The sequence below is a fragment of the Anabrus simplex genome, chromosome X (genome assembly GCF_040414725.1).
Source record: "Anabrus simplex isolate iqAnaSimp1 chromosome X, ASM4041472v1, whole genome shotgun sequence".
NCBI classification, from domain to species: Eukaryota; Metazoa; Arthropoda; class Insecta; order Orthoptera; family Tettigoniidae; genus Anabrus; species Anabrus simplex.
Window position 1 is genome coordinate 160,147,973 of NC_090279.1, and position 24,029 is coordinate 160,172,001.

The window sequence follows — 24,029 nt, forward strand, 5'->3', positions numbered from 1 at the left end:
GTGGGGTTCGAACCCACTATCTCCCAAATACTGGATACTGTAAAAGTACTATGTTTATCCTACCAAGAATGATCTCAGCCCTGCCAGCAGTTTGCCTTGAATGACATACAGTACTTGCTAAGTTTTAACAATAGTCAAAGAGGTACCCAATCAAAGGTCTTACTCCAATCAAGATTTAAGCAGTCCACTTGGGAGATATTAGACTGATCCAGGGAATCTTGCCACTAGTACAGGATTTTCCAGGGAGGAATCCATGTTGGCTTTTATCCAAGAAGTTACTCTCATTAAGAAAATCCAGCACAAGTTTGCCAATAGGGAACATGCATGATCCGGGGTTTTAATTAAAAATATGCTAATCTGATTCAAAATTGCATGCAGAATTCAAAAATGTGATCAGAATGTACAAATAATAACTCCAAACATGATAAAAATCTACGAAAATGTCACGTCACGCAAGTACGCGATCTCATTGGTCTGACGTCATCGTACAGGTTGACTGAATTAGCAGACGAAATAACACATAGTGTGCTGTGAGAAGCAGGATACACTTCGCGTATTTCTACTTTACGTTAGTGTCTAGTATGGTTAAATTCGAGGTCTATACATTGGATAATAATCTGAGTGGTATATTTTAGACTTAAAATGAATCCTGCGCAGACAGTAAGGCAGAAAACTTATAAATGGTGCAGAGTTCCGATGTGCGATAGCACATCGCATACCATACCAAACAAATTGTTTATAAACGTTCCAAAGACGCTCAAACTAGGGAGAAATGGATTTTGGCGAGCTGGAGAAATGCTGGTGATATATCGGAAAAGTCTACAGTTTATTTTTTTGAAGATTTTAACGTAAGATGAATTTGTTTGAATTTTCAAATCACTTTTCGATGTCAGCTGTTCTAGTGGTAAAACTTTAAATTTTAATGTATGAAGCTTTATTTAAATGCTTCAATTACATCTTGGAATATGAAAGTAATAAACAGTGCAGTAAATAATGCTGATTATTAAAGTATTCTCCAAACCTAACCTATGTTTTGGGTGATCCATGCCAAGATAATAAATCAAAGGGGTTATGAACCATTTTGACAGCTCTAATTCTACCAATATATCTTGGCATGGGACAGTTATGTATGTCTTTATTGAAGAGCTTAATTGGTAAAGAAATTTAGGCTATATCTAAATACTCTATAATGTAACAAAGAATAGGCGTGTACATCATGCAAGGAAACAACGTGAATTGAACAAATGTATAACTCTACACAAAACCAATGCTTGTCTGTTGGGGTCTTATAAGTTAACAATGCTCAATTGTAATAATTATCATAATATTAACGAAATAAATAACATAATTGCACACAGGTGAAAATAGTGATGTAGGTGTTTAAAATATTATCCAACTTAGCCTAAGTTTTAGGTTATACAAGCCAAGTCAATAAACCGAAGGGTAAAAATACCGCGCGAGTTGGCCGTGCGGTTAGGAGCGCGCAGCTGTGAGCTCGCATCCGGGAGATAGTGGGTTTTGAACCCCACTGCCGGCAGCCCTGAAGATGGTTTTCCGTGGTTTCCCATTTTCACACCAGGCAAATGCTGAGGCTGTACCTAAGGCCACGGCCACTTTGTTCCCATTCCTAGGCCTTTCCTGTCCCATCGTCGCCATAAGACCTATATGTGACGGTGTGACGTAAAGCAAACAGAAAAAAAAATGTAAAAGTCACAGCACCCAAAGACATTCCTGTATTGAGCGATTAAAATGTCACCAGGACACTTTTATTTCCTGATACGCTCAGCTTGTTAAAAGCCAAATGTAATTAATGTTATTGGCTTCACGCCCCGCTAACTACTTCTACGATTTTCGGAGACGCCGATGTGCAGGAATTTAGTCCTGCAGGAGTTATTTTACGTGCCAGTAAATCTACCGACACGAGGCTGACGTATTTGAGCACCTTCAACTACCACCGGACTAAACCAGGATCGAACCTGCCAAGTTGGGGTCAGAAGGCCAGCACCTCAACAGTCTGAACCACTCAGCCCGACTTGTGAAAACTAGATGAAGTCATATTTATCTTTATATTTATCTTTATATTTATATTTATATTTTTTCCCTCCACAAAGATATTTAATTCTCTTTCATGTGCCCCGGAAGTGGGTAGGCCAGTTGTCCCAACCATAAATATATATTTTTTGGGGAATGATAGATTATAGCCCTATAGTACTATGATCTTTCTGTCTTTCCTTCTTTCTTTCTTTCTTTCTTTCTTTCTTAATCAGTTTATCCTTCAGGGTTGCTTTTCTCTCGGACTCAGCGAGGGATTTCACCTCTACCACTTCAAGGGGAGTGTCCTGGAACGTGAGACTTTGAGTATGGTGATGCACCTGGTGAGGATGGCCATTACCTCGCCCAGGCGGCCTCACCTGTTATGCTCAACAGGGGCCTTGTTGGAGGATGGGAGGATCGGAAGGGATAGACAAGGAAGAGGGAAGGAAACGGCCGTGGCCTTAGGTGCCTGGAGGAGAAGTAGGAAAATACGAGAAACCACTTCGAGGATGGCTGAGGTGGGATTCGAAACCCTTCTACTCAGTTGACCTCCCGAGGCTGAGTAGACCCCGTTCCAGCCCTCGTACTATTTGTTTTCAACTTTCATGGCAGAGCCGGGAATCGAAACAGGGCCTCCGGGAGTCACACACATTAACCACTACACCACAGAAGCGGACTAGTACTATAATGCTACCTACAGTATATGATTATGTTAGTGCTGAAATCCGATTTCTTACTTTACTAATGCTGAAAGCCCGAAAATGTAATGTTATTCTTTAATATGGGAATCAGTCTAGAAGGAAATGTTGAAAGTGATGTGATATCTATCCAGGTTCGTTGTTATCCTAATACTATGGGTTACAGTACATTGCACGTATATAAAAGACGCCACTTACAAACTTGCTTGTTATCCGCGAATTTCTGCGGCCACAAAAGTCACTATTTTTCAAGAATGATGACATTTACACATGATAGATTGTCTGATTGTGCTGTTTTGAACCTTTCTTCTGTCATTTTGAAGTTATTCGCGATCATGAATAATAAACAATCGGCTTTTAGCAACGGCTGATGCACAACGGCTGGTAGAGCTCCATGCGGTACTGGATCGTGACGTCACAGCGCGCCGCTTACGTCAGAGGCCGTTTCACTCGCCTTGCGGAAAGGCACTAGTAAATATTTTTTTAATGGTAGAAAACAAGGCAACATACCACAATGTAATACGTTTACGTACTATTTCATTGGTGTACTTTTCAAAAAAAATATTTTTGAAAATGATGCATGTTCCCAATTAGGCGCAGAGATGCCAACTTTCAAGAAAGGTAAATCGTAATGCAGCCGTTAGGGCACGGGGGGCGGGGCGGTCGTAGATTTTTTTTTTTTTTTTGTGATCTTACTAACATATCATTTAAAGCTTGTAGTTGCTGTTTGGTAAACGTACACTGCTGACATGCTTTTTTCTTTTGATATCATGTGCATCCTCTGCACTAACAGAGCACTTAACAGTTCGGAGTTCATATTAGCACAAAATTCAGTCTTGTTCTTCATCATGCGCATCCGAAACACCGCGGCTACACACACTACAAAACACGTGCGAATGAGATTTTGAGAAAAGCATTAAACAGGGCCATTCTTCCGAGTATACCTCCCTTATTTTTCAACTATATTTATTACTTGCGTCACTAGTCACAGTAACGTAATTTCCTGCACAAGCAATTGCTTCATTATTTCAAACCTTTTGCATTTCGTAACACACGATTAGCATATATCCGCACGCACACAGTATTCACAATTAAACGGAGTTTGTCACTACTTTACCACCAAAACAAAGACAAAAGAACTCGCATACTTGCATGGAAGTCTGATCATGTGACGAACAAAGACAACAACTCCGCAAGATATACCACTTCACAGGTGCCTACTGTATATTTCCAGTACTGGAAGCACACACCGCGTTCGGCGCATGAAAACACGAAATATTCTTAAACGAGGGACAGGAAAGGGGTATAAATTATTACTGCGAATTGAACTGTATCCTTTTGAACACTTCATACACTTAGATTTCAAAATCAACAAAAAATCGTAATTTGTGGTGTGTCATTCGTAAAGGCGTAATTATATTGGGTAATTCGTAATTATTACGATTGAATCGTAATAGTTGGCATCTCTGATTAGGCGCTCCATACATTTATATATACCAGATGTTATTGAGACCAGTCAGTAATTGTCTATTTTCTCCAATGCCGTCTTTGAACATGGGAACAATGTTTGCATTCTTCCATTCATGAAGTTCCTATGTTCATTGAGATTTTCAATACTGCATAAAGAGAAGTTACTAGAGCATCTGCACAGCAGTGGATAATTCTCAGTGGCATGTCATCTGGGGAGTTTGCTGCACAAGTTCTCCAAAGACTTGCTGCGAACTCGTTAGCAGTAAAGTAGAATGGTTAGGGGATGGAAGGGATGGGGTGACCTTGCAGTGAACATGTCTTTGCCCTTATCAGCTACCGATATAGTTGGTCCGTTATTGGAAAACAAATTTTCCAGCTAACTCATTCCTGGGTGCCAGCATTTCGCCCCAGTGTGCTAAGTTGGGCTCATCAGTTGATAAATAGCACACCCACCAAGACGCATGGCTAGTGCATACCGTAGAGGCCACTGCATTGGCTACTTGGAGCATGAGAGACCATCTCATTTTCAAAAATTGATGCCTGCCTAGCCATCAGCTGATAAAGATGTTGAATCCCATTGGGTCCCTGTACTTCTGCACATACACTAGCACTTGGTAGTCTTCAACTCTGGTGAATATGTGGCCAAAACTGTAGGATAGAAAGGTTTACTGAGTTTGTGAAATGTTCAGTATATATGCATTTTGTATTATGTCAGGTTTAAGCAGATCTTGATATTGTGGCTCACACTTTTCTAAGCTCTTCCATTGAATTATATGTAACGGCTCCCGCTTAGGGAACTGGTTGTATGAGTAGGCTATAGCTAACGTTTGATTTCGGCATACTGGAACATCACCATCTGCTGTCCAGGCAGGCATCAATTTTCGAAAATGAGACAAAGTCTCTCACAGTGCATTGGCACTGCCGGTGGCTCCAAGTAGCCTACACAGTGGCCTCCACGGTATGCACTAGCCATGATTCTTGGTGGGTGTGCTATTTACCAACTGATGAGCCCAACTTAGCACACTGGGGCGAAATGCTTGCAACCAGGAATGAGTTAGCTGGAAAATTTATAATGTCCAATAACAGACCAACTACATTGGTATTATAAATTTACTCACTCGGAACAAATATTTGAGGTTGCCTATGGGAATCAACATCTTTATCATCTTGTCAGCTACAGTGAACTTATTTTTAAATCTACTGTTAAATGTGTTTGCTATCTCACGGGGAGAAGAAACAAGTTGTACTACAAGACAGATGGAGATCTGTTGCTGCATTTTTTTTTATTTTTTATTTTTTTTTTAATGAAAGCCCACACTAGCACTTGGTAGTCTAACTCTGGTGAATATGATGGCCAAAACTGTAGGATAGAAAGGTTTATCAAGTTTGTGAAATGTTCAGTATAATCCAATGCATTTTGTAGCACATAAGGTAAGCAGATCTTGATATTGTGGGTCACACTTTTCAAAGCTATTCCAGTGAATTATATGCAACAGCATTTCTGTTACAGCTCCCACTTATGGAACTGGTTGTATGAATAGGCTATAGCTGACGTTTACTTCGGCATGCTGGAACGTGACAGTCTGGAATCACAGTTTTTCTCCTTTGAAATGATAGTGTAATGTAAAACATGCACCCTTAAGCCCCCCCACCACCACCATATGGACTCGGCAGCAGTAATTTCGAAGACTTCTAGCTCCCTTGGTTTACACCCAATCTCAATGGAATGAACGGCATTCTTCACTGAAATACTAATGTCACAATTTCATAAAGGAAAAAATTATTTCCGTTCAAATTAACACGTGTAGGTGTGACTTGCCACTAAGACTAAGAGTTACTCCAAAATTTCAAAGCTCTATAACTTCAAAAGTTGAAAACAAACGAATAAAAGCATTACAGAACTCAGGACACACACTAAGAAACCTTTTTATGGTAATTATTTCGTATTAAGCCTTAATCAGTTAAGTTAATAAATTTCATTATTCGTCCGTATTGAACCAAGATTACAATTTATTAAAATTTGTATCCACCTTATTCAATACATTAAAATGTTAAGATAAAATTACAACATATATTTTATCAGAACTAGTTTCAACGCTTTTTTTTTTTTGCGTCATCAGCTGATATACATTTTAGGAAATATTGGCAAACACATGTTTATCTACGTCACATAAAACAAATATTAAAAAACATATTGATGATCTAAAAACCGTGTTAAAATTATATTGTTGCAAAGTCCATATTATCTGAGACTTGCAAGTATTAAACTGTAAGTTGATGAAGTCCGATGTAAGTTGGTTTGCTTCCTCATAAATTAACATGGGTTTAACAAGAACAACCACTGAAAACACAATCATCTTAAAGAAACATTAGCTCAGTTTAACACTTCTTTAACTGTGATGTAGAACCGTATTAAAATAATTCAATAAAATCTTCAAGCCAGTTATAATGGAGCAATCGTAGTGAGGTAGAAACGAGCAGTCGATGCTTTAACATGTTAATTATCTCATTCCCAGTTCAATGCGGACCTGAAATAATAGGAATCTAGTAAACTATCGCTTAACTGAAAAGGCAGGAATATGAAATTTACGTCTTATAACGCAAACATTTATGTGACTCACCTCTAAAAGATCGTTGTCCTTGTGAAGCACCGAGTAGCTTAGCGGACCTCATCAACTTAAAATTTAATACTCGCAAGTCTCAGATAATATGGACGTTGAAACAATATGATTTTAACACGGTTTTTAGATCAATATGTTTTTTTAAATTTGTTTTATGTGAAGTAACATATGTGTTTGCCAATATTTCCTAAAATGTATATCAGCTGATGATGACGCAAAAAAAGGTGTTGAAACTAGTTCTGATAAAATATATGTTGTAATTTTATCTTAACAACATTTTAATGTAGCCTATTGAATAAGGTGGATACAAATTTTAATAAATTGTTATGCCTTAATCACCACACAACTTTGTCAACAGAGGACAACCTATTAAGAAAACAAAATCGAGAAGCACTACTACCTGTCTGAAACTCTGTTGCTGCATTTGTTTTTGATGAAAGCCCATAGCTCTAACCCTTAGCACTCGCGCGGTGGGCCATGCCCGACAAGAATATCCTGCATAGATCCTATGTTGATTTTCTTGCCTATATAACTCCTCTGTCATGTTACGCACGCATGAATTACAGGTACAGTAAGCTACTGCCATCTTTCGATGACAATTTGCAACCATGTATAGTTATAATTTTGTAGAAATAACGCTTTGTGTGCATTCTCTGAAGACCATGCGAGCTTGTAAACAAACGTTGTTTAGCAACATGGAGTCGTTCGAGCAGCATGAGAAGGAAATAGCCAGACTTTTAGATGAAAGTGACAAATTCAGCGATAGTGAGAGCGATTTTCAATTAAGTGGATAGAAAGATATTGTGGAACGAAATTGTGTTGGTGAGTTGAGTGATGAAGATCCCGACAATAAGAAAAGTATGCTAAATGGCAGCGCTGGTACCTCCTCTACTGTTTCGGTAGTCCCCAATGTAATATTTGGTCTCCATCAGCTATCTTCAAAATAGAAAGTAAATTTGATAAAATGCAACCAAGAGGTTCAAATTTTAGCTCTCAGGAAAATTTTGTCCTGCTCAATTTACCTGAGAAATCCTTTATGAAACCTTCCATAACTTCTCTTCATTCCTATTGTGTAAAAGGGAGTTTAGGGAAGTGTGGTGATAAAGCAATGCCGTGAAACCTTGTGTATTATACGGTATCCCATTGTTCCATTAATATCACAGATATAAACATTTGAAAATGTTCGAATTGCACAGGATAGCAACCCTACTAACAAGGCAATTTTTACACGATATCTGACGGTTTCTCCAAGCAGGCAACTGCAACTGTTCACCAAATATATAAATTGATCTATTAATCAAAATCTTCTCAAACAAAACACCGATTAGTTCTTCAAACAGATCCCTCCTTTCTTGAATAAAACCACCAGACCTGGGGCCACAAAACATGACTGGAAATATTGGTAACTACCATCTATCACCACTATTGCGAGTGTTATTTTTATCCTTTCTACAAAAATAATGAAGTTCAATGCAATAACTTTTTATTTCTAGACAATTACTTATATTCTTTAGCTGGTTTGTCATGAACATGTGCGAGCAGACACCACTCGCATGGCATACTAATGAGATCCTGGTTTTGCAGGAAAATTGTTGAAAAAAATCAACCTTTATGCTATTTCTATCTAGACAAGGGGCTTTGGTCGCAATCAGTTCATGCCTCAACAGATTTAAGCGAGTCTTACTTAAATTTTTACACTGCGTTGTGTGTGCTATGATTTTCATGTTTAATTATAGCTTCAGAATTCTGAGGAATCAAATTCAGGACTTCCAAATAACCCCATTGCTTAAATTCATAACATTTAGGACAGAGGTAACAAGATACAATTGGCTTTACTCTAGTCCTAATACTGGAATATATTACTTTTAGATCCCAATCATTTACTTTCTAACAAACAATGAAATTCATTGTATTTTAAAAATAATTCTTTAAATAAAATATCACCAACCTGAAAGTCATGAGAGACGGGTTAAAAAGTGGCTTCAAAATAGTTTCTAGGATGTAAATTTACAGGACACTGTTGAATTGTACATTAACATTATAGCATTTAACTGATGTCCATCCTATCCATTAAAAAAACTTCAAACCTTCATGACCTGCATGAATTTTGTAACTAATGTAACCCAAAGACACCCAGAATATCATCCCATTGCACAATTTTCCTGCTGTTTGCAACCGAAAAGGAGTTTCAGACTGAAAAATCTTCAGTTATAGATTACGTTGAAACTGAAAAATGAGTTCCAATATAACAAAATAACATACTAGGGCCTACTGTGGTGTACCTGGCTTTTAAGTATATTTCACAACATTACAGTTTGCTGGCAAAACATTTTACCAGTACTGGGTTGTGTGAGTTAGTACCAACGTTCCTTGACAGTTAAATTGAAAAACTTTCAAGAACAAAAAAGAGTTTCTTGAGCATGTGTTATCACTGCTATTCTTGGAACAACTTTATGCAGCAGTCTGTTTTGAATAGTACAAACGCCCTCACTTAATACTCCCTGCTTCCTAAGTCAGTGAAAAAGAACTGGACATTGCAAATGATACGGGTCCGGTACACAAGCCAGCTATCTCCAGATCTCAGAAACTTTTTTAACCTAAAGGGCAAATTCTACTATGTCCACAAAAGGAACTTAGATGCGAAAATTGAGTTTTTGCAATTTGTACATAATTATTAAATGCCAATATGTGCCAAGCGCTACGGCTCTCTTGCCAGGGTAGCCACGTTGATGACGTCATAGTTCATCCCGTCAACCTCTGGAAGGTCAGCCATGATGAAACTATGACGTAACGAGGCAACATCTGACATTTAAATGTACATACAAACAAAACTAAGCATCCCATGGGTTACAGCAGAAAATGAGCACAGCAAATCACAGAATGCATACCTATGATAGAAAGGTACTGGGTAAAACTGTACATTCCGCATTATAAGGAAGGGAACACAATGCAAACAGCCGGCATACCTATGATATACATTTACCTTTGGGACAAACTTTACCTTCCGTAGCCCACCCGGTATATAACATTATACGGACGTGAAACGAATATACATTGTATGTAGAATTCCTTGTAGAGCAGGAATGTAGGCCTAGGGCCGCCCCTCCGCGTCGAAACAGTATAAGGAAGGAAACACCATGCAAATAGCCTGCATAAACGCCATGCAACCAGCCGGCATACCTATGATATACATTTACTTCTAAGCAAAACTTCACCTTCCGCAGCCCAACAGGCATAACATTTTATGGTCGTGAAACGAATGTACATTGTACATGGAATTCCCTTTAGAGGAGAGATGTGGATCTAGGGCCGCTCCGCGGCTTCGACCCCGCTACAGTACATGGCACATGCACACAGTACCAATAGGAAGTAGTGTGTTCTAACGGTACTCACCGATTAATACAGACGGTCCTTTTGGTATCCATTGCACGTACGGCCGGCCATTGTCTACGACGCCAGCTAGCATACGTTAATATAACAGCACTCACGAGGTTCGTTCCATCGCATGTTTCTACACAATAACACACCTACAACGCACATAAACCGCAACGGAATGTACGAATCAGTCGTTCCGGAGTCAAGTACACGATATCGCACATATACGAGCCATTAGGGAAATAAATATCCAAAACGTGCATTGACAGTACAGGCACACGTTTCACGACCACATGGTAATGGCGACTGGAGCTCCAGCGAATCACCACCCCTCCACCTTCGATCTACATATCGTCAGAGACGTACCAACCTCAGGAACCTAACCACTTGGCGATAGAGGACATGCCGTGCCGACATATGGAACGGCGGCCTGTTTCAACAGCACTGAAGCAGAATGCACGACATTCGCATAATATAATAAGCAGCGTACTCACCTTCTACTCCTAACAGCACTACTTACCTATTGATGGGCGAAGAACGGACATCATATGATTATTGTTTCCCGAATAGTTTTAGGCCCACATCTCACCTCTACAAAGACTTCCAAGTAAGATGTGCATTATTTCCACTTCCTTATAATGTTATACACGTTGGGCTGGGGAATGTATAGTTTTATGTAAAGTAAATGTATATAATAGGTATGCATTCCCGAATAGTTGTACGTAAACTATTCACATGTTGTATACACCAAGATTATGCATTTTCTGCCATATTCCTTCAAGTGCCATGGATATGTACATATTTCGATGAACACACACACATCAGGACAGCTGGTGTTATGCCCCCTTCGTTACGCGCATTAGAGTTGACGGCCCTGTCTGACGTCACAGCTCCCGTCGCCATTACCAGGTGTACCACCTGAGTTATCTACAGAGGAACAGGGGGGCGTGACGTCATTTTTTCTTGTCCACGGTGAAATACTAAATAATTAAATTGGCGGCGCATGCGCAGTAGCAAAAATTCGGACTTAGTTTTCAGATATTAATTCCCTGTCTCTCTCTTACACCCTGTGATGTCATCACCCCTCCATCACCAAGTAAACATGGTCGCCATGTGCTCTACCAGTCCTATATAGTGTCTTCTTCAGTGTTCTATATGGCAGGTAACAATACAAAAACCTCGTATTTTCGCACCTCTACTTCCTTGTACCCTAATGAACATGTTTAACACCATATGACGGCGCCTACGAGAGAACTGGCGATAGCCGGCTTGTGTACCGTAACCAATGATACTCCTGCATAAGACATTTCACAATATACTAAAGAATCATTTGAGCTAGCAAGTAATTCACAGAAGCAAGATATACAAGATCTTCATAAAACAAAAGCCAAGTGAATTACAGGCAGAAGTTATACTTGGTTGAAGATAAAGAGTATTCTTTCTCACTTTAAGAACTATCAGTCTGCTCCAACTGAAGATTTTTTATTATATGACATAGCAGCGCATCACACATTGCTATTTACCAAAATCATTGCTGTCAATGATTTCCATTGTAAACAACAAAAATTCTTGCACTCTTTACAATCGTAAGTAATGCCTGACTAGTGTTTGCTTGTGTGGACAAATTATGAAGAGTCCATAATTTGGATTGTTAGACTAATTCAAAAGAAGATACACCCATTGGTGCTTCCACAGCAGGGACACATGCTTAGGGAACAGGAAAAGTATAGATAAATGTTAAGTGATACCTGAAGTAGCAGAGAATGGAGATTGTTCCTTATACTTACTAGGAACCCATCAACCCAAAGTATTATTACTTACATGAAAGAATTAAAATGGACTATAAATCTGCAAAAGGTGTCCATTTTCCATATCGCTTTTGGTCAGCTGTGATGTAGACAAGTTTCCTATTGTCTCCGAAAGAGCTTGCATCATGACTGGCCATAGGACTGCCACAATCCGTGAAAATAAAAAAACAGAAGTATGAAACTGTCACAGTGTGTGCAACAACTCTCCACACTTCCGAGGATTTACCAGCTGGTACAGTGCTGAAAATGTAATAAGACATACACCTAAACGAAGCCTAAGCCCTTCAATTGCATATATTCTGTACACAGACCAAATGGTCCGTCACTCCCCAGACCTAACCACAGCTGACCAATGGGTCTTGTCACTTACTGGACCTAAACAAAGGAGACTAATGGTCTTATCAGTTTTTAGAAGGGTCCAGGCCAATCTCTATCAGTGTTCTGCACAGAAGTCATACTGTCCACATGGCAAGGGTAATAATGGGATTCAGTATTCATCAATTCAAGTTTTATCCACTCTCAAACACAGAATAATGTGCTGTGTCGCTTAATAGGCCAACGTTGACAAGCCTTGTTTATTATATTGTGATGTCCAAGCTGTGCCATGTTGTATCCCTAACCTATCTCTTATGCCCCTGCAATGTAAGCTTCATGAAGCACTTCAAAAAAATCCCTCTAGCATATGTTGCTAATTTTTGCTAGTTAGAACTGATGAGAGTTTGACCCCACAATTCAGTTCAAGTTAGATGGTAAAACTTCTGTACCAGGCAGAAAAAAGTTGGGTTTCAGATGCAACATGGCGTGACCCGGACGACAGCACAAAACACTTCGCAGGCTTGCCAATGTTTGTGAGCAAGCAAACAGTCTGCGGGCATAAACCCGCAGGCCTCTAGTATCTCGTAACACCACCATTGGTCTGGATTAGTTAGGTCTGGCTAGTGACAAGACCATCGAGCTTCTTTCATAGACCCCACAAGAAATAAATTGCAAAATAATCCCACAATTAATAAGCACTCCCATCCCGCATACATCATGACAATTGCAAAAAGCGATCACTTCATGGATAGAGCCCTATTACCCCGCAAATGCCATGACAATTTCCAGACTTGCAGTTCTCTTACTTTTACCAAATGCGGTAGCCCTGTGCCTGGACACAAAGCAGGCTCTATCGGAGACAATGCAAAACTTGGCCAGCCAATAGGAATACAGTAAACTGTCACATTCAGATGACTTACACAGGTTTTAATTATTCTATCAGACAAAATACTTCTAGGGGCAGGATGGTGGGTCCTTGGCAAGCATAAAGGAAGGATCTCTCCTTTCTACTACGAAAGATATCATTGCTAATCATTTTTTAATGCTTTTCCTCTTTCCTAACTGTGCCCAACAGGTACAGAAGCAACCACCAATTAGATGGCTGATGGCAAGGCCTTTATGGTACACACCTCAGGCTCCTACTTATTTTAGACAGTGGCTATTGCTTATATACACCAAAACCTGGCAGTGTACCACCAGAAATTGCTTTGAAGAGCAAAGGTTACGTGAACGAAAGGGATCTAGGAAATACTACTATATTTGTCCCAAATGGAAGATAATGTCTTTTACTCAAATAAAGTGTAAAATCTGCAGTAAATTAAGAAATGGTACAAAATATTTTACTAGCAGAGAATAATATGGATACATATTTAACTACCTTACAACTATTTTTTCTGCTACGTCGCAGCACTTCCATATGTGTTTTGTTTGTCTAACACTTTCGTGTGTGATGTCTTTGCTCACTGAAGTTGTTTGAATTAATTAGGTGTCTTTTTTTCATGCTGCTCATTCATTTTGTGACCTAATTCGTTCATTAAATGACACATTTATCGGTCCAGGGATCATGCTATTTTTCCTCTCAAGAAAACAGTAATATATTTATTGGTCCAGGGATCATGCTATTTTGCTGTTTGAACTGCCTGCGCTAGTCATATGGACAAAGATAATGAGAATTCACAGACAAAGCACTCCCATTCGTTGGTGCTATCCCTGGACCTCAAGAAAGAAACAAAAGATGGTATGGCCAGCGGAATGCAACATAAGGGAGCCCTGTCTACAGCCCGTAAGTACGCAGACATATTTCTCAAGATATTTCTCTAGCAACAACAGTATTTCTTAATTTACCACAGGTTTTTCACTTTGTGTAAAAGCAATTATGTTCCATTTGGGACAAATATTACAGTGACATTTCATAGATCCCTTTCGATCACATAACCTATTTATATTGCTGCTAATTACATGAAGAGCCAATGGTAAAGCTTCCATACCCAGTATGCAAAAGTTAGATTACAGATCCAATATGGCGCAACTCAGACCACTGGTCTGGTCTGGACAGACGTGACGGAGAGCGACAAGGAATAAATTGCTTAATAATCCCGTAACTAAAAAGACAGCAAATTTCACAACATCAATACCAAGTAATCCAAACAAACCAAACCCCATGGCACTACAGCTCTTCAAGGGCCTTGGTCTACCAAGTGACCGCTGCTCAGCCCAAAGGCCTGCAGATTACGAGGTGTCGTGTGGTCAGCATGACAAATCCTATCGGCTGTTATTCTTAGCTTTCGAGACCGGGGCCGCTATCTCTCTGTCAGACAGCTCCTCAATTCTAACCACATAGGCTGAGTAGACCTCGAACCAGCCCTCAGGTCCAGGTAAAAATCCCTGACCTGGCCAAGAATCGAGCCCGGGACCTCTGGGTAAGAGGCAGGCATGCTACCCCAACACCACGGGGCCGGCTAATACCAAGTAATCACGTCTCGAATACAGCACTCTTCATACTGCACACGCCAAAACAATTTCAAAATGTGCGGTTTTCTTCTTTTTACCGAATGAGGCAGTCCTGTGTCTGGACACTATGAGAGCTCAGACACAATAAAAGTGGTCTGCCAATACGAACAAAGCAAATGATCACTTCACCGATTTACAATCTCGGTTTCAATTCTTCTATATAATAATAAAACTTGTAGAGGAGGAATGGCGGGTCCCTGGCAAGCACAAAGAAAGGAACTTTTTATATGCTGTTTCTCTTCCTTAAATATGCACACCGGGTTCAGAAACACCACCAAGCCAACTACTTATTACAACTGATTACTCACATTCATCATAGAAGCCATATATCCTGTTGATGCTCGCACATTCGTGATTTCCTCTCAGAAGGAAGAAGTTTTCTGGATATTTGATTTTATACGCCAACAACAAGCAAATTGTTTCCAGGGACTGTTTACCTCTGTCGACATAGTCACCCAAGAAAAGATAATTTGATTCTGGAGGGAAACCTCCATATTCAAAGAGTCTCAGAAGGTCATAATACTGTCCATGGATATCTCCTGTAAAAACAGAAAAATACATGTATATAAAAACCAATGTCCTCAACAATAAAATTAAGAATAGTTCTGCATTATATATGCTTCAGCCTTGGTGACTATCAAATTAGACATCAAATCATGTCAGAAAAACATTTTAGCTCATCATCAGCAACGTATTTAGTAAATTTAACTAATAAACTATAACTGAAGCAAACAACTCACCACATATTTTAAGCGGAGCTTCTAATTCTAATAGTATGGGTTGCGAAAGGAAGATTTCTCGGGACTTTAAGCAAAGTCCCCTGATTTCATTTTCAGTCAGTTGGACATTTTTGCCAGGTCTTGCACCTCTAACTGTAAACAAATAAATACATCTCTACAAACAACTTAGTTCAGAAATGAGACAGAGTTAACCACAAATCGAAATAATAATCCTGCACACTTAAAAGTAATACTTCGATTTTCTTTCCTTATAGGGCGTAAAACTCTTTCTAGTATACATAAAAGTTTGAATCAAAATTATCAAATTTCAAATGCGAAACCTATGTAACGATAACCAACGACCTACAAGAACTAATATCTTGTTTTGTTTACTTTTTTAGTTCAGATGTATTCCAGTAACATTTACTTTACCGAGTACTGTGACCGAACTACATGGGCTGGGCTTTATAAAACAGTTCAAAAATACAATTCACTTAAGACAAAACCGGAATCCTACCCAAAGAGGCGAGAAGAGTGTTAAATAATACCATTGCAGAGACTATAATGAATGAAGTACTATAAATGAAATTCAGAAATGTAAGGTTTAGAAAAAATATCTGATAAGGAAAACATAAATCCATCTAAATATTTACCTTCTAATAACCGTGCTATAATACTATCTATGTTCAATTTGTCTGTTTCAGCCATCAGTTCACTTTATTACAAACAACTTCAGGTACTTGAACTGGACGAATGTTTCAAGATGCTGTAAATATTTCACGATAGACGAATCTAAACTTCACCAGAAAATCAACTTGTGAAATGGCGGACCTGGTCCAGCTTGTTGTTTGACGTCACCAGCATTGATTCAAACATGCCAAACCATGGAGGTTTCTCCATGTATTTTCGTATTGACATTGATTATACTATGATAATTTAATTTTTACCAAAATATGTATTTTAAGGAACCAAATCAGCTTTTCTAAATTGAAGACAGTGTTTATAAACTATGGAAAGAATGTCCCGGGTAAAAGGATTATTTTGCCTTGAGACAAGTAAGCGCATTCTGCTGGTCGTAATTTAAAACTAAAGATAGAAAACCATCTGAATCATTGGAATTTACGTCTTAAGCTGTATTACATCAATGATATAGTCAACAACGCGGTGCGGGCAAATATTTTCAAAAATGGAATTTGACATCCCAGATATCAAAATGTCCGTACTGCGATGCCTTTCAGCGTTCATTTTGTGAGGAAGAGTCCTCAAGAGTCCTATCAAAATTATCCAGCACATTTTTGATTAGTCATTTTCACTTAATTTTAGAAATGAATTGCAAAATTGTTTGTTGACAATTCCTAATTTTATTGCGAAACTAGCTGATGTACCCGTCCTTCGCTACGGGCAAGGATCTAGGCTACGGGATTCTCAGAAAGACTGACTTTGTGATTTTCCTAACTGAAGTCAACATAGGTCATTACAAAAACATCAGTACCGTAAGAATGTAGGGTTATCAGATAAAATACTCGATCAAAATAAAAACCGCAAATTTTCTCATGTTTAACAAACAGTACTACGGTGCCGATCTAACAGTCCAGAGTACCAGAGCTGGAATGAGAAGGCCGCAGACAGCCGTGAAAACTCCTCTGCCATTATTCCGTTAAATAGGATACGCACACTGATCATTTAAATCAGTGTCTCAGAGTAGGGATTGAATAGCTCGAATATATGATGAACCATTGTGTTACGTACCAGTAGTACCAGAAAATTATGAACCAGACGAATGGCATGCTGAAGAAGAAAGTTATCTAACTCCCCAGCTACCGGTACTTCCCGCCAACATTCAGGCAGGCTGTTACACTCAGTACGACCAGGCGAGTTGGCCGTGTGGTTAGGCGCGACTAGTCTAGTAACCATGCAGTTAACACAATGTGTTAAGTAAATTTCAGTTCTACTCACCCTAATTAGGTGAACTCGAGCCAAAAAGTTTTACTGTAAGTTTCTGGATTGAACGTGCGTACAGAATTCTTGCTTTCTGTTTTTAAATTTACGAGGGTCCGCCTCTGTGGTGTAGTGGTTAGTGTGATTAGCTGCCACCCCCCGAGGTCCGGGTTCGATTCCCGGCTCTGCCACGAAATTTGAAAAGTGGTACGAGGGCTGGAACGGGGTCAACTCAGCCTCGGGAGGTCAACTGAGTAGAGGTGGGTTCGATTCCCACCTCAGCCATTCTCGAAGTGGTTTTCCATGGTTTCCCACTTCTCCTCCAGGCAAATGCCGGGATGGTACCTAACTTCAGGCCACGGCCGCTTCCTTCCCTCTTCCTTGTCTATCCCTTCCCATCCCCTGCAAGGCCCCTGGGCGAGGTACTGGTCATCCTCCCCAGTTGTATCCCAACCCAGAGTCTGAAGCACCAGGACACTGCCGTTGAGGCGGTAGAGGTGAGATCCCACGCTGAGTCCGAGGGAAAAGTCAACCCTGGAGGGTAAGCAGATTAAGAAGAAGAAGAAGAAGAAATTTATAAGGGAAGGTAGAGGTCTCTCCTGGCTTTAACTATTTGAATCTTTCCATCAAACGAACGGCCAGTAAATAGCTTTTTAAACCGATTTACAATTACATCCATTTTAGACTCATCCATCGTTAATACCACTTGTGCGCAAAATATAATAAAACACCAAAAATGACGAATAGCACAGGAACAACACACACAGAATGAACTCACTAATCAGCAAAACACACAATGAATTAACTCACTAGTTAGCCACAACTCAAGCACTGGAGGTAAGTCACCCCAGTGGCATTGGTCAGTTTCGTCACGTTGGGTTCTCACTGGGGTAATTGCGCGTCCCGTTCGCTGTAAACATGCCGACTTTCTCCAAGGTGCTAACAGATGGCAGAGGGTAGCACGGATATGGGGTGACAAATTCTGACCAAGTTTCAATTGCGGCGACATCGTTCGGAGGGTTTCAGAACTACGTCTGCCACCGAATGCAATTTTAAGATTGAATGCCTTACATCCTTAACTCCTCCATTTGTAGTCTCTTTCTTCCTAGAGTGGAGTAGACGGTGAGACTACACAAGCAGCACACGTAGTCAAGCAACGGAACTAGTACAGCTGCGTGGAACTTTTGAACTTCTGAGAGATGAAATCGTTAATATTTGACTCGAAACAACCTAAAATCGTACATCAGACAGTTCTTTGTGTTATCATAACGCATGCAATGAATGCATTGCATTCAAGGAGAATACGCCCCTCGATTCGAACCCCACTGTCGGCAGCCCTGAAGATGGTATTCCATGGTTTCCCATTCTCACACCAGGCAAATGCTGGGGCTGTTCCTTAATTAAGGCCGAGGCCGCTTCCTTCATACTCCTAGCCCTTCCCTATCCCATCGTCGCCATAAGACCTATCTGTGTCGGTGTGACGTAAAGCAAATTAAAAACAAATACTTGGTACACAGTGTTGTATGTCCGGCGCTCCCGTCTCGCTCCGTCAGCCAGCTGCACGCGCGCCTGTGTATCATTCTGCTAGCTTCGACGCGCAGCCCTCAGTGCGCGTGCCTGACCATCGAGTGTACTATAAATAGGAGCTCCCTGCCTGCTCACTGGCCCACTTGCCCCGGTGTCCAGCTCCAGAATACACCCTACGTCGAGCACGGAGGCTACTCCTCTTGAAAATGTGCTTCGACCAGGTGGACTGAATTTCTGGCAGTACGAGGTTTCACCTCTGGTCACCGCTCCCTTACCTGTTTCCGCTGCCTATGTTCCGTAATTCTTTTACAAGCCATTTTCATTCCCTAATTTATGCAAGCTCCCTTAGTTTCGCTAGGTGGAATTTCTTCAATCAATTGAACTTGCTTTTTAGAAATTCAGGCACTTCAACAAACAAGGACTCTCAAGGACATTCATGTTAGTGTGCCAGATAGTTCTCGACTATCAACGTGTCAATTCACAAAGACTATCTTTTCAAGATAGAAGTGTATATAAAGACTGTAAACCTGTACATATTGTATAAAGACAGACTTTTCTCAAGATTCAATTTTCCTTTTTGCTTCAAAATAAATTTCAGTTATTTGTGTAAATATCATAAAGTGAAGCAATAAAAGTTGTGTTCTGTAAATTTCAACCTTGGTTACAACACAACTCTATGGCGACGAGGTAAAAAAGCAACAACCTACAATTCTTCGACCCCAGTTGCCAACTCTATGGCGACGAGGTAAAAAGCAACAACCTACAATTCTTCGACCCCAGTTGCCAACTCTATAGCGACGAGGTAAAAAGCAACAAACTACACGTCATCAGCCCCAATCGCCAACTCTATAGCGACGAGGTAAACACGGCACTACAATTCAACAGGCCCAGTTGTCAACTCTACGGCGACGTGCTAAACACAACGACACTCCAACCAGTTCTGACACACAGCTTACCTTACTCTTTCTTGCACGCATCTCGCAATGGCTACTGCGGAACAACTCGCTACGGTCTTCCAAGCCTTACAGCAGCAACAACAACAGTTTATGCAACAACAACAGGCAGCATTACTTCAGGCTATTCAACCTATTTCTGTCTCTACACAGCCATCAGCTATTCCTCCGTTCTCTGCTTTTGATCCGGCTAAGGAAGAATGGTCAGTTTATTTAGCCCGTTTACAACAGCATTTCATCTGCCATTCTGTCACAGATGATCAACGCCGCCGCGCACTCTTTCTTAGTTCGGTTGGCAATGCTACGTGTGAATTACTACGTAAATTAAGTCCGGAAGAACACTTATCTGAAGTACCCTTCACGCAGCTCTTGGCCCGTCTCACGGAACACTATGCCAAAGCTCCTCACATAGTGGCTGCTCGCTATAAATTTTTTCAGAGCAGAAAGCAACCCCATCAGACACATACTGAATGGATAACTGAATTGCGTGGTCTAGCTAAACCCTGCCAGTTCATCTGCTCCAAGGACGGTTGTGGTTCATCCTACACTGATTCTCTCATTCGGGACATGATAATTTTACATACTCCTGAAGACAAAATACGTTTCGACGCTGTCAAGCAGAGTAACCCTTCTTTAGAAGACGTCCAGCGTATTGCTACGGTTTATGAGCTTACTACCAAGACTGCCGCAGCCATAGCTTCTCCACACGAAGTTGCACAAGTCTCGCCTCAGGCCCGCAAGTCCTCTGCTACAGTGAACCGTACGGATAAGGCGCTCTCCACCAAGCATTCTCGCCAGGTTCCCTCTCGCAATGCTACACGGAAGCCCAATTCTAAAAGCACCTCGAAACTCCTGCCTTCCTGCCGAGGTTGTTTCAAGCATCATGAACGTCGTGACTGTCGTTTTTTCAAAGCTACTTGTGAACGATGTAATAAACTTGGACACATTAAGACTGTCTGTCAAAGTTCGCTCCGCCCTGCTAAGATTACTGCAGCACGCCGGAAGCATATACAGCCCCGCCAAGACATGGAAGTTGATCAGATCAATCTTATTCTTCCCACAAAGGATTCTCACAAAATCATCATTCCTCTCTCATTCTCTGATCGATCTGTCGATTTTCAATTAGACACTGGATCACCTGTCTCTATTATTAACCTGACTACCTACCATAACTTAGGTTCACCTTCATGCTCTCCAGCTGACATCCAGCTCGTGACATTTAACAAGAAGAAAATTGACATCAAAGGTCAAATCAAGCTTCAGGCTAGTTATAAAGGAATTCAGAAGGCCATTCCTCTTCTCGTAGTTAACAACTACACTGCATCAAACATTTTGGGCATGGATCTATTTAACTTATTTGGTTTCCAGATACATGACAACATTAACGTCGTATCTACATTGCATCCTACTTCTGACGTTACCGCTCTCCTAGCGCAGTTTCCTGAAGTCTTCGACTCTCAGCTCGGAACAGCAAAAAACTATACAGCTCACATACAGCTGAAATCCGGAGCTAAGCCTCGCTTCCTCAAGGCACGTCCAGTACCCCTAGCACTTCAAGACCAGGTCACGAAAGAATTAGAAAGATGGATACAAACTGGAATTGTTGTACCAGTTACTTCTAGTCAATGGGCTACTCCACTCGTGGTAATCAAGAAACCTGATGGTAATGTTCGACTTTGTGGCGATTTTCGATCTACAGTCAACGCACAACTCGACACAGATATCTTTCCTATTCCACGTCCAGAAGACTTATTCCGTCGTCTCTCTGGTGGACAATTCTTCTCTCGAGTTGATCTTAAAGAAGCATATCTCCAGCTACTTTTAGACGAAGAATCTAAGAAATTTCTCACACTCAACACTCCTCTCGGACTGCTCCAGCTCCAGCGGCTCCCATTCGGTGTTTCATCCTCAGCAGCTATTTTTCAGCGCTATTTGGCTCAACTCACCGCCTCCATTCCCGGTTGTGCTAACTACCTGGATGATATTATTGTTACTGGAAAAGATCATCAGGAACATCTAACCAATCTACGCCTCCTTCTCCAGAAATTGAAAGACAATGGCCTACGAGCGAATCTCGCTAAATGTACCTTTTTTCAACCTCAAGTTCACTACCTAGGACATATACTTGATAAGAATGGAATTCGTCCTAGTACACAGAATGTCTCAGCGATAGTAAACATGCCAGCACCTCAGAACCTCAAGCAGCTTCAGTCCTTCATAGGCAAAGCGAACTATTATAATAAGTTCATTCCACGCTTCGCTACAGTGGCAGCTCCATTAAACGCTCTACGTAAAAAAGGTGTTAAGTTTCAGTGGACTCCGCAATGCCAACAGGCATGGAAAACAATCAACAACGCCTTAATTCAAGCTATACAACTCACTCATTTTCAGCCCGACAAGATCATCACGCTAGCTACTGACGCTTCAGACTACGGTGTCGGTGCCGTTCTCTCCCAGAAGGATCGTAATGGACAAGAACGCCCCATCGCCTTCGCTTCGAAAACACTTAATGACCATCAACGTCGATACTCACAGATAGAGAAAGAAGCTTTAGCCATCATCTTTGGTATTCGCCGTTTCAATGAATATCTCTATGGCAACCATTTCCTGATCATTACCGATCATAAGCCTCTCGTACACTTATTCCATCCTGGTAATAAGATCCCAGTGAATTCCCTCAGAAAGCTTCAAAGATGGTCCATGTTCCTTTCTGATTATTCCTATCAGATTGTATATCGAGCCACATCCCAGCATTGTAATGCTGATGCCCTCTCCTGCTTACCCGTTGGTCCTGATACTGCCTTCGATTCTCAAGAATCTGAATGTCTTCAGTTGGACATAGAACTTGAAGATACTGTATCCAGTTTTCCTATTGATGCTACCTGCATAGCTAAAGCTACGGATAAGGACAGTACACTTGCTACTGTACGTACTTACATCCGCAACGGTTGGCCTCTTCAGAGCACACTTCCTGCCCACCTGGCACCTTATCATCGTATGCAGCATCGTCTCACGACTCGTGCCGGAGTTGTATTACTAGAAGCAGGCACCATCTTCCGAGTGGTTATCCCACTTAGCCTACAGAAACAAGTTCTCGAATTATTACACCAAAGCCATTGGGGTATCTCCAGAACAAAGCAACTCGCCCGTCAACACTGCTACTGGCCCGGTATTGATGCCGCCATCGAAAAGCTAATACGTCATTGTGAGCAATGTCAAACGAATCAGAACGCCCCGTCTTCTGATCTTGCTTCATGGCCTCCTGCTACTACTCCATGGGAACGAGTTCACATCGATTTCGCAGGTCCTTTCCTCAATTCCATGTGGTTAATAGTCATCGATTCACTGTCAAACTTTCCATATGTCGTGGATATGCATTCGACTACTACAACCGAAGCTACCATTCGTGCTCTCCAGAAAATCTTTACTACAGAAGGTTTACCGCAAGTACTCATTTCAGACAACGGACCTCAATTTACAGCTACTGCTTTTCAGAACTTTTGTACACATAATGGCATTCGTCATATCCTAGCACCACCTTTTCACCCTCAATCTAATGGTGAAGCTGAACGCTTCGTACAAACATTTAAAAGAAGTATGAAGAAAGCTGTCTCTTCAGGCTTAACTAAAGACCAAGCCTTGCTCCAACTCTTAAACACCTACAGAACTCTACCCGGCGCGGATAATATCACTCCTGCACAGAAGCTCCATGGACGACCTCACAGAACTTTACTTTCTCTGTTACAGCCTCTTCCGGCCCAGCATAAGACCTCACCAACGAAGTTCTCCCTCAACGACAAGGTCTACACCAGGACATTCAAATCCAACCCACTCTGGATACCTGGAGTCATCTGCAGATCTTTGGGTCATCGTCTATACGAGATACAGACTACGGAGAAACGTATCTGCCGCCATCAAGATCAGATACGTCTGCGCTACCGCCCCTGTCCAGCTATTGATGCTATTGCTAAACCAGATAAATCTATTGCTGAACGAGCCTTAGATCATTTAATAACAATGGGTTCCTTTCAGGACGAGACAGCGCCACTCCGCCCAGTTC

At 40.9% G+C, this 24,029-nt stretch overlaps 1 protein-coding gene across 1 annotated transcript in view; it reads right to left on the reverse strand.

Annotated features, from left to right (window-relative positions):
- The window catches only part of LOC136886210 (serine/threonine-protein phosphatase PP1-gamma catalytic subunit B), a 73,123-nt gene extending 56,721 nt beyond the window's left edge, over positions 1-16,402 (reverse strand). The window contains exons 1-3 of the mRNA XM_067158951.2: positions 16,205-16,402; positions 15,573-15,704; positions 15,141-15,371 (exon numbers count right to left, since the gene is read on the reverse strand). Coding sequence (XP_067015052.1) covers positions 15,141-15,371; positions 15,573-15,704; positions 16,205-16,259 — 418 coding nt within the window. The 5' untranslated portion in view covers positions 16,260-16,402. The remainder of the gene's footprint in view (positions 1-15,140; positions 15,372-15,572; positions 15,705-16,204) is intronic.
- Between the last annotated feature and the right edge of the window lie 7,627 nt (positions 16,403-24,029).